Source organism: Lynx canadensis, chromosome A3 (genome assembly GCF_007474595.2).
Source record: "Lynx canadensis isolate LIC74 chromosome A3, mLynCan4.pri.v2, whole genome shotgun sequence".
NCBI lineage: Eukaryota > Metazoa > Chordata > Mammalia > Carnivora > Felidae > Lynx > Lynx canadensis.
Window position 1 is genome coordinate 62,884,609 of NC_044305.1, and position 10,605 is coordinate 62,895,213.

The 10,605-nt window shown below is 40.6% G+C and overlaps 1 protein-coding gene across 4 annotated transcripts in view; it reads right to left on the reverse strand.

Moving 5' to 3' along the window:
- THADA (THADA armadillo repeat containing) overlaps positions 1 to 5,396 on the reverse strand; it is a 329,970-nt gene extending 324,574 nt beyond the window's left edge. For 2 of the 4 annotated variants that reach the window (XM_030310495.2, XM_030310494.2), the window contains exons 1-4: positions 5,245 to 5,396; positions 1,969 to 2,064; positions 1,343 to 1,437; positions 494 to 624 (exon numbers count right to left, since the gene is read on the reverse strand). In XM_030310495.2, the coding sequence (XP_030166355.1) occupies positions 494 to 624; positions 1,343 to 1,437; positions 1,969 to 2,044 (302 nt within the window). In that variant the 5' untranslated portion in view covers positions 2,045 to 2,064; positions 5,245 to 5,396. The remainder of the gene's footprint in view (positions 1 to 493; positions 625 to 1,342; positions 1,438 to 1,968; positions 2,065 to 5,244) is intronic. The other 2 variants (XM_030310496.1, XM_030310497.1) reach the window with 2 other exon arrangements.
- Positions 5,397 to 10,605: the final 5,209 nt, after the last annotated feature.

The window sequence follows — 10,605 nt, forward strand, 5'->3', positions numbered from 1 at the left end:
CCCTCAAAAATAAATAAACTTAAAAAAAAAAAAAAAGTAAAGTATGATAGGCCAGAAAGAGGGAAATAGAAGGCTCATTTTTCATTTTGTTCACTTCTGTATTGCTTAAAGTCTTTACATTAAGCATACATTTCTATATTACCTGTGTAATTAAAAATATGCTTAAACCAAGAACAAATGGGAAAAATAAAGGAAAAAGAAATAGCAGGATGACAGTTTAAACTTAACCAAGAATTGCATTAATATAAATGGACTAAACCAAGCGTCCGTAAACTTGAGCCCAGAGCCTGTTTTATTAAGGTCTTTGGCCTAAAAAGCCTTTTTACATTTTATAAAAGTTGTAATATATACACAAAACAGAGACCATACAAATGAAATTGCTAGTAACATATTTCAGTTCAGTTTTACCAAACCAGGAGAACTTTAAATACTGGTTACTTTTGCTCAGATTGAACATTAATGATGGTTAACTTCCTTTCCTTTTTGTCCTTACCTTGCCAAGACTTTCTTCAAGGGATTCTTTAGACTCAAAGAAAGATAAATTCCTGCTAAAATATCCAAACAACTTCGAATACTGGGATCACATGCGCCATTTTTATCTGCCTTTTCCAGTAAAGGCACAATCTACAATCCAAAAAATTCAAAGTCATGGTACTTTTATCTAATATCAAGTATATACAGCAAAGTAACAGTTTCAAACACTCTTTTAAGTCTCAATGTAATGTGAAATATTTCCTGCCCTATATTGTTAAGGATACTGATTTAAACACTGATTTTAGTATTTTTTAACTTTTTAACCCATACCCCCAGCTCCCATTTTACTCTCCAGACCCACCTCTATTAAGAATTAGACTTGTTAATGGTTCAAGTTATAGGAATTCTGTGGCACTATTGAAAAAGCAAAAATATATATAATTGCTTTCCAAAAAAAATTACGCAAGTTCAAATGGTAAATCCTAATACTGAAACACTTACTGGTAAGGACAGTCTTTATATTTTAAATTAACCTTTTAATGTGTCCGCTAAAAAGTTTTAAAGATTCAGATCAATATTCAGAATAATTTTTTTTAATTTATCTCCACAAAAGAGGTATGCACAATTGTCTCAATGTCCCATCTATTTACAGCTCCAATGGCAGTGGAAGTCTGAATATGACTTCTATTGATACCCTGAGTAAAACGAGATTATACAATGAACAGAAAAGGAAAAAAAAAATCTATTTTTTAATGATACATTGATATTAAAAATCGAGAGCCAAAAATTATCAGTTAATTTTAAAAGTTCATAATAGCATGATATGATATTCTTCAAGATGCATCAATGAATATCAGTTCAGTCTTACCTGTTTAACACAATGGATTTGTGACACTCCATCTGTGAGTTGTACACAATGTAACAGCAAAGAAGCTAGATTCTTTCCTTCCACATCAGCCAAAGCTAGATAACGCACATACAAAAACATTTCAAGGATTTAACAATATATGCAAATAAGTTTACCTTTGCTATGCATTATGCAAAATCTAAGTTTTTTTTTTAATTTTTTTTTTAACGTTTATTTATTTTTTTGAGACAGAGAGAGACAGAGCATGAAGGGGGGAGGGTCAGAGAGAGGAAGACACAGAATCCGAAACAGGCTCCAGGCTCTGAGCTGTCAGCACAGAGCCCGACGCGGGGCTCGAACTCACAGACCGCGAGATCATGACCTGAGCCGAAGTCGGCGGCCCAACCGACTGAGCCACCCAGGCGCCCCTAAATCTAAATATTTATAAACCAAACCAAAACAAAAGCAGGTCGAACTTCATCTGAAGACAAAATTTTTAGGAAATCATTTTACATGCAAAACTGAATGTAAGGAACATGGAAAAATTGAACAGAAAGAGTCTGAACGTTATGTGATATTGAGTCTTGACATAAAAATACTCTGCAACCCAGAAAAGAAATAAACAAATGAGGTCAGAAATCACTTACAACGCAAAGTTTCAAGGTCTTGATGGCAAATGGTCAGTGCAGTCACCTGCATTTCTTTCTTCTTCTTTACGCCCATTTTAAATAGAATAGTAGACACTGTAAAAAAGAAGAATTTAAAGCATTGTCTAATTCAGGATTTCTGAACTCAGCACTATTGGCATTTTGGACCAGAAACTTTTTGGCTACTTTTTGGGTGTCTATGTATTGTAGGATGTTTAACACGTTCCTCGCCTCTACCCATTAGATGCCAGCAGCATCCCCTCCCCCCAAGTTATTACAATCAAAAAATATCTCCAGGCATTGCCAAATGTCCCCTGGAGAGCAGAGTGGCCCCAGGTTGAGAACCACTGATCTAAGGATTTCTGCTTCAAAAAAGAAAAACATTTTTAAGCTCAGCAACAGCTTATTATTTTCCAAAGTTACTCCTATTATGACCCAGTCTTTGTATTTTAAAAATACAGCAAACCTTCATTTTAGTAATGACAGCAACAACAACAACAGCATGGTTTTTCCAAAAGTAAACTGGGCTCAACTAACTTCTGTGCCTTCTTGGACATATCAGGAGATGTCATAACACACTGTATCTTGACTTTTGCAGAGTATTTGATAAAGGAAACTTGCATACTATCCTTGTGAGTTTGCTTTTAGTTAACAGAATTTGCTTTTAGTTAAAAAGGTTTTAGTTAACAAGGTCCGTAATGGGTTTGAATAAATGTTCCTAAAGAATACACACATATAGTACCATGACATCTGGGCATCTCTAGGGAAATGCAACACAGGGCTGTTTTCTTAGCACAGTTAGCATGTTTAGCAATGTTTGTGATTCAGACATTGGAGGACATAACATAGAGAATTTGTAAAAGCTACAAAGCTGGAAGGTCATGTTAAATGTTGAAATCAGGATTAAAGTACAGCCCAATAAACTGGAATGAACTTAGCAAGATGAAACAGAAATAAATGTAAAATGCTGCATTTTTTATTAGAAAAAAACATAAAACATTAATACAAGACAGGGAGACAGCAGCCAAATGTGATTTGAAACAAATCAGTATGTGAGCCAACAGAACAACATGTCTGCTAAAGACCACATTATAAGTCAGCCTGATCAAGGGAGTGCACGATCCCTTGCTCACCCCCACAGGTCAGGTGACATGTGGAGCATCAAGTAAAGTGCTAGTGGCTATCCCTTAAGGAGCCATAACAAATGATAAAACTTTCAAGGAACTAACAGATTTCTGAAGGGCCTAGAGAGCACCCCCTTCAGAGAACAGCTCAGTTAACCAAAGGTGTTTGGTCTGGAGAAAAGAGGACAGGACAAGTGCCATAAGGCAGCTGCTGTTGCTGGAGGACTGTCAGAAAAAGAGATGTCTTTTGTCTTGCTATAGAATTAGGAAAAGTCAGTGCAAGATTCAGGGAGGCTGAATCCAGCTTCCTGGATTCAGGGAGAACTCTCCCTGAACTCTCTGGTCTAACTATGGAATGGACTGCCTTTTTAACAGAGAATCGCCCAGCTCTGAAAATATCCAAACAGAAGCAGAATGAACCCTTTGCACCTGAACTCCTGCAATGGCCTCACAACTGGTCTCCTCTCTTCTCCCTTGTTTCTGAAGAGTCCCCTCTTTTTACAGTCTTTTTAAAACTCTCATCAAATCTAATTACTCTCTTGCTTAAAACTTCCCAAGGGCTTCCAATTACACTTAGAATAAAATCTAGCTTCAGACCTTGGCCCTCAAGGCCCTAAGTAATCTGGTACTACCTTCCTCTGCATTTCATCTCAAATCAATCTTCTCTTAACCATCTAAGGGACCTTGCCCTTCCTAATACCTCTGCCTGTTAATGTCTGTTCCACCTGATCTTTGCAAGATCTTAGCACCTCATCTTTCAGGTCTCTTTTCAAATACCACCTCCTGTGAGAAGCCTTCCATGACCACTGTCCCTAAAATGCCACCACTCCTATTCACAGATCATTTCCATTAACTTATTTTCTTCATAGTACTTACTACTACCTGAAATTGCAGTAACTTGGTTATTTGTATATTGTCTGTCTCCCCTAGTAATAAACACTATGAAGGCAGCAACTTTAATCTGTTTTATCCACTGTTTTAATCCTCAATTCCTAAAACAGTACCTGGCATATATTCAGTGCTTAATAAATATCTGATGAATAAACGAATTAACTAACAAACACTGTCAGAGATGTTCTAGAAGGGAGGTATGCCTTTAACAACAGAAAAGTGCACTACCAGATATATTCTATATCTAAATGACAAGTTAGTCCTGACCTTAAAAAAAACTACGGTCCAGGGGCGCCTGGGTGGCTCAGTCGGTTAAGCGTCCGACTTCAGCTCAGGTCACGATCTCGCGGTCCGCGAGTTCGAGCCCCGCGTCAGGCTCTGGGCTGATGGCTCAGAGCCTGGAGTTTGCTTCCGATTCTGTGTCTCCCTCTCTCTCTGCCCCTCCCCCGTTCATGCTGTGTCTCTCTCTGTCTCAAAAATAAATAAACGTTAAAAAATTTAAAAAAAACAAAACAAAACTACGGTCCGTCTGCAAAGTAAGAAATCAATACAGCAATGGAACGTGAAAAACTACTTAACAGAAAATGGTAATAAAAATAAACACATAATGGCAACAACAAGGGAAGAATTTGGAAAGTGACATGATTATATCTAGGGGAATAAATGGGGATCACTTCCTAGGAAAGTGACCAATACACAAACTTAAGAAGGGATAGAGACAGATAACTGGGGAGACTATTTTCTGGTGAATGGCGAGTAAGTTTACAGCAGGATTTGATCTTGAAACCCTCAATACTACACAAAAATAGGCTCGGTGCTTATGCGTGCTCAACAGATACCTAAACGTCTGTCCTGATGAACTGGGCCTCCCCAAAAGGGAAAATCCCGTGCCCACCCTATGACACTGCTTCAGTAGCCAGAAGATGCTCGGCAAATTGTAGTCCTAAATCCCACTGGCTGCTTTCCTTTGACGGCTGCTTTCCTCCCATTTACACCGTCTGGTTGACTCCCACATTCTATGGGTAATTTCCGAACCACGTGGAATCCAGAGAATGACAGGTGATCAAAAAAAGTAGTTAAAGTGCTGTCTCCATGGAGACGTAAGCGACCGGAAATCAGTACCAAAACCTCCAAATTCTCGCGATAGCCCAGGACTGGGGGAATTGGTGCGAATCACCTAGCTGCCCCAGCTAAGTGGCCGAGCAGAGCTGTGAAGAGTCGCGCGCTACCGCGGGTCTGGCAGAATGCCTGCGAGCCAAACCTCGTGCTTGTGAGCGTCTGAGAAGAGTCGCAGCCGTCTAGATGATGGCCGGAGCTGCTCTGGTTCTACGGTATCTCCGTGGCCCGCAACGTGGTCTGTTGACTACCGGGTAGGGGTGATGGGAGGGAAGCAAGGGGACCTGGACCAGGAGTGATCGCGAGAATTGAATGACTGAGCTCTTCCAATCAGGAGGCTGGAACGTCGTGATGTCACTGGGAACGGGTGTTGCCGAGTGGATTTGTGTAGACGGCGACTTTAAAAGAATGCGCGGTGCAACCCCTTCTAAGCCAGGGGCGAACTCAGCGGTTTGGAACCCTGTCTGTTTCATTCGCTTTAGGGCAGTCTAGACCTCGAGCACCTGGGAAGCATCTTTGCTTCAATCTGACGTTCCACTCTTCTCCCACACATTTTACCCAGCACAGAGACAGGACGAACTGCCTCCGGGATGCGGAAACCAGCGATTGTAGAGCCTGGGAGATGGTGTCGGGAGAGGGGGGTAGTGAGAGCCGAAGCCACAGTAAGAGTTTGGTTTGGTTTGAGAGAGGGAGACACATAATCCGAAGCAGGCTCCTGGCTCTGAGCTGTCAGCACAGAGCCTGATGCGGGGCTGGAATTCACAGACTGCGAGATCAGGACCTGAGCCGAAGTTGGAGGCTTAACCGAATGAGCCACCCAGACTCCCAAGGGTTTTAATTAAAATGAGAAACTCTGAAATGAGCTAACCTGTAACCAAGTGCGTTTGTTCCTGAGTTCAAGCCCGGCATTGGGCTCTGTGCTAACAGTGTGGAGCCTGCTTGGGATTCTCTCTCTCTCCCATTCTCTCTGTCCCTCCCCCCTTGTGCTCGCTCTCTCTCTCTCTCTCTCTCAAAATAAGAGATCCCATAGTTGGTGAGTTTGAGTCCCACATCAGGCCCTGCACTGATGACATGGAGCCTGCTTGGGATTCTCTCTCTCCTTTTCTCTGCCCCTCCCCCGCTTGTGAGCGCGCTCTCCCCCCCCCATAAATAAATAAATAATTTTTTAAAGTTTAAGAAATAAATAAATAAATAAATAAATAAAATACACCATGAATTTGGGCCATGAACTTCTTTCTAAATAGCTATCTATTTTATTTGTAAAAATGTATTCCAAGGGAATTTTTAAATTTTTTTTAATGTTTATTTTTGAGAGACAAAGAATGAGTAGAGAGGGGCAGAGAGAGAGGGAGACACAGAATCTGAAGCAGGCTCCAGGCTCTGAGTTGTCAGCGCAGAGCCAGACTCAGAGCTCCAACCCACCAGCAGTGAGATCATGACCTGATCCAAAGTTGGATGCTTAACTGACTGAGCCACCCAGGCGCCCCCCAAGGGAATTTTTTAAAGAATCCATAGTCTTTAGTATGTAAAAGTGTAAAAGAAAACACTTAAATGACATCTTCTTGTAAAAGTGGACTACATAAAATCATGAAAAATAATATATACATGTTTGGTTCAGTGTAGTTTAGCTTTGGAAATATGTACCTGTTGAAGCAGCATTTTCCCCCCAATTAGGGAATGGATTTTTTTATACTTAATGACACATTTTCACACATTTCACACAGATTTTTAAAATCTGTGACATTTGAATGATTAAAATTTGACCTCCGAATACCACAAAAAAGGGCTTTAACTGCCTACTCATTTAATACTTGTTCCTAAGCATCTCTATTCAAGCCAAACTTCAGACCAAGCCAAGGTAAGTTTTTCCTGTAAGTATTGTTTTCCTAGACTGAAAAACATAATATGGTCTGTCAGTCAGTTTTACATTCCCAGTACCTCCTAAAAAAACACAATTTATGGTAATCAGCCAGGAATACATGATGATTTACATAATTAAAGAATCCATCATAAGAAGCGTTATGGCACCTGGGTGGCTCAGTCATTAAGTGTTCAACTCTTTTTTTTTTTTAATTTTTTTTTCAACATTTATTTATTTTTGGGACAGAGAGAGACAGAGCATGAACGGGGGAGGGGCAGAGAGAGAGGGAGACACAGAATCGGAAACAGGCTCCAGGCTCCGAGCCATCAGCCCAGAGCCTGACGCAGGGCTCGAACTCCCGGACCGCGAGATCGTGACCTGGCTGAAGTCGGACGCTTAACCGACTGCGCCACCCAGGCGCCCCAAGTGTTCAACTCTTGATTTCAGCTCAGGTCATGAACTCAGGGTTTGTGAGTTCCAGCCCCGCATTGGGCTCACGCTGACAGCACAGAGTCTACTTGGGATTCTCTCTCTGCCCCTCCCCTGCTGTCTCTCTTTCTCTCTCAAAATAAGTAAATGAGCTTTAAAAAAAAAAAAAAAAAAAGCCTATTTAATGGTTTCATGCCCATCTAGATGTCATATCTAGAACTATGAGTATGAATATTGTGTTATTTTTTAATAGAAGATGAAATCTTGTTACTTGTTAAAATATATATATATGTTATTTGTTAATGTGTTTGTCCCTGAGTCAACGAAAGAAAGAAGAATTCTTCTGGTATTTATCTTGCTGTGTAATAAGTTACCCCAAAACTTAATGCCTTAAAACACTACTTTTTTTTTTTTTTTAATTTTAATTTAGAGAGAGAGAGAGAGTGCAAGTGGGCGAGAGGGTCAGAGGGAACTTGCTGTGTAATAAGTTACCCCAAAACTTAATGCCTTAAAATACTACTTTTTTTTTTTTTTTTTTAATTTGAGAGAGAGAGAGTGCAAATGGGCGAGAGGGTCAGAGGGAAAGAGAGACAGAATCTTTTAAATTTTTTTTTTCAACGTTTATTTATTTTTGGGACAGAGAGAGACAGAGCATGAACGGGCGAGGGGCAGAGAGAGAGGGAGACACAGAATCGGAAGCAGGCTCCAGGCTCCGAGCCATCTGCCCAGAGCCTGACGCGGGGCTCGAACTCCCGGACCGCGAGATCGTGACCTGGCTGAAGTCGGACGCTTAACCGACTGCGCCACCCAGGCGCCCCAAGAGAGACAGAATCTTAAGCAGGCTCCATGCTCAGTGTGGAGCCTGATGTGGGACTCTATCCCATAACCCTGCGATCATGACCTGAGCCGAAGTCAAGAGCAGGAAGCTGAGACTGAGCCACCCAGCTGCCCCTAAAACACTACATTTTTACTATCTCACGGTTTCTATGGGTCAGAAATTCAACAGTCATGTATGTGGTTGAGTGCTGCTGGCCAGGAATCTCTCATGAGGTTACAGTCATTGGAAGATTTGGCTGGAGCTGGAGAAACCACTTCCAAGATGACTACACCCAGTGGCTCTGATTGGTAAATGGAGGCCTCAATTCCTTCCATGTGGCTTCTCCCCAGGCTGCTTAAACATCCTTACAACATGGTGGCAGACGCCCCCACCCCCAGGATGAGCATGAGACAGCAAGGTAGAAGCTTTAATGGCTTTTGTGGCCCAGCCACATGTCAAACATCATTTCAACAATATTTTGTTAGTTACAAAGGTTAACTCTATTCATGGTGAGAAGGGATTACACTCAAGTGTGAATACCCGGAGGCCAATACAATTGGAGAGTGCCATTTTGGAGGCTACCATAGTACTATAACACATCTGCAGGGTTTTCCTCAATGCTTAAAATATACTAACTAAGGAATCACAACTATGGAATGATTTATTTAAGAGTTGTTTGAATAGGATTTCCACAGTACATCTTAAGGACACATTAATGCTCATGTTTTCTTACAAAGTTATTTGCCTTTAATGACATACATTTTCATAGAAGACAGCCACAGAATTTAAACGTGAAACTAGTTTTATTGTGGGTGAGGAACGTTTTAGATGTTCTCCAAACTTTCTCTTTTCAAGCCATGCTGATCTTTTCCCTTCCCTACTTGAGAGCACATAGTGTCTTGTCTTCTATGTGATAGTCTTTTCTTTCCCTATATACCAGGCTCTGCTCCAGCCTGAGTGACCTTCTCAATAGTCCTTGAAAGCACTGTTCTTTCCTGTGCTGTTCTGTGCTCTCTGCTGGGAGGGTCTTTCTTACTCCCACCTGAGAAACTTCAGCACACTTGAAGACCCATCTCAAACGTCACCTCCTCACTGCAACCTGACAAGAAATCCCTGTTCTTCTGCCATACTTAAGATTTTCGTCTCAGTTGTAACATTGTCATTTTGGTAGTACGTGCCAGTTATTTGTATGCTTGTCAAACTTCCTATGAGTTTATGAACTTTTCCAAGATAGGGACCATCTTTAGATCCCTAGTGCCTAGCCCAGTGCCGAGCCCGCGTAACTCAGCAAATATTTGTTGGGTTAGGGTCAAGTTCTTTACAGCGTTATTGGGCAGTGGTGCTTACTTTACCACTCTGGGGCAGCCAACTACAGAATTGTTTCCACCTGTGAATGAGGAGTTCCGCCGGGATGGATATTCACCAAATTGTAGTCACTGGTTTTTTAGGGTAGTGAAATTCAGGAGGCCCTCACTTTCCATGCTATTTTTGCATTGTTTGAATAATAGCATAATTTTTCATAGGGAATATAGCATTCCTACAGAAAAGTACAAAAAAACAAGTATTTGTGAGGAAGTTTAACTTCCTAGTTTCCTACCTGAAAGTATGTTAGAATAACTTGTCAACTCAGTTTAAGTAATATACTATGAAATATAACATCCAAATAGAAGATTGCTTCGTGAAAATTGCTCAATGCTGTGTGTATGTGTGGTTTGTTTGTTTAGTATTAGTCTGGTTCTGTGAAAAATGTTGGTATTTTGATAAGGATGGCATTAAATCTGTAGATTGCTTCGGGTAGTATGAACATTTTAATAATATTGATTCTTCCAGTCCACAAGCATGGGATATCTTTCCGTTTACTTGTGTCATCTTCAGTCTCTTGCATCATTCTGATACAGTTTTCAGAGTACAGGTCTTTCCTTGGTTAAGTTTCTTCCTAGGTATTTTATTATTTTTGGTGAAATTGTAAATGGGATTGTTTTCAATATTGTGTTTTTAAAATTCAGCATTATTGCTGTTTATACTTATTGCATCAAAAAATAAAATCTTTAGGGGCGCCTGGGTGGCGCAGTCGGTTAAGCGTCCGACTTCAGCCAGGTCACGATCTCGCGGTCCGTGAGTTCGAGCCCCGAGTCGGGCTCTGGGCTGACGGCTCGGAGCCTGGAGCCTGTTTCCGATTCTGTGTCTCCCTCTCTCTCTGCCCCTCCCCCGTTCATGCTCTGTCTCTCTCTGTCCCAAAAATAAATAAACGTTGAAAAAAAAATTAAAAAAAAAAATAAAAATAAAATCTTTAAAAGAAAACTTAAGTAATTTAAAAAGTAATAAGGAAAAATATTTGTAAATATGGCCTGAAAATATTAGAACAAAAAATTATGTACACATTTATTAAGTTTACAACT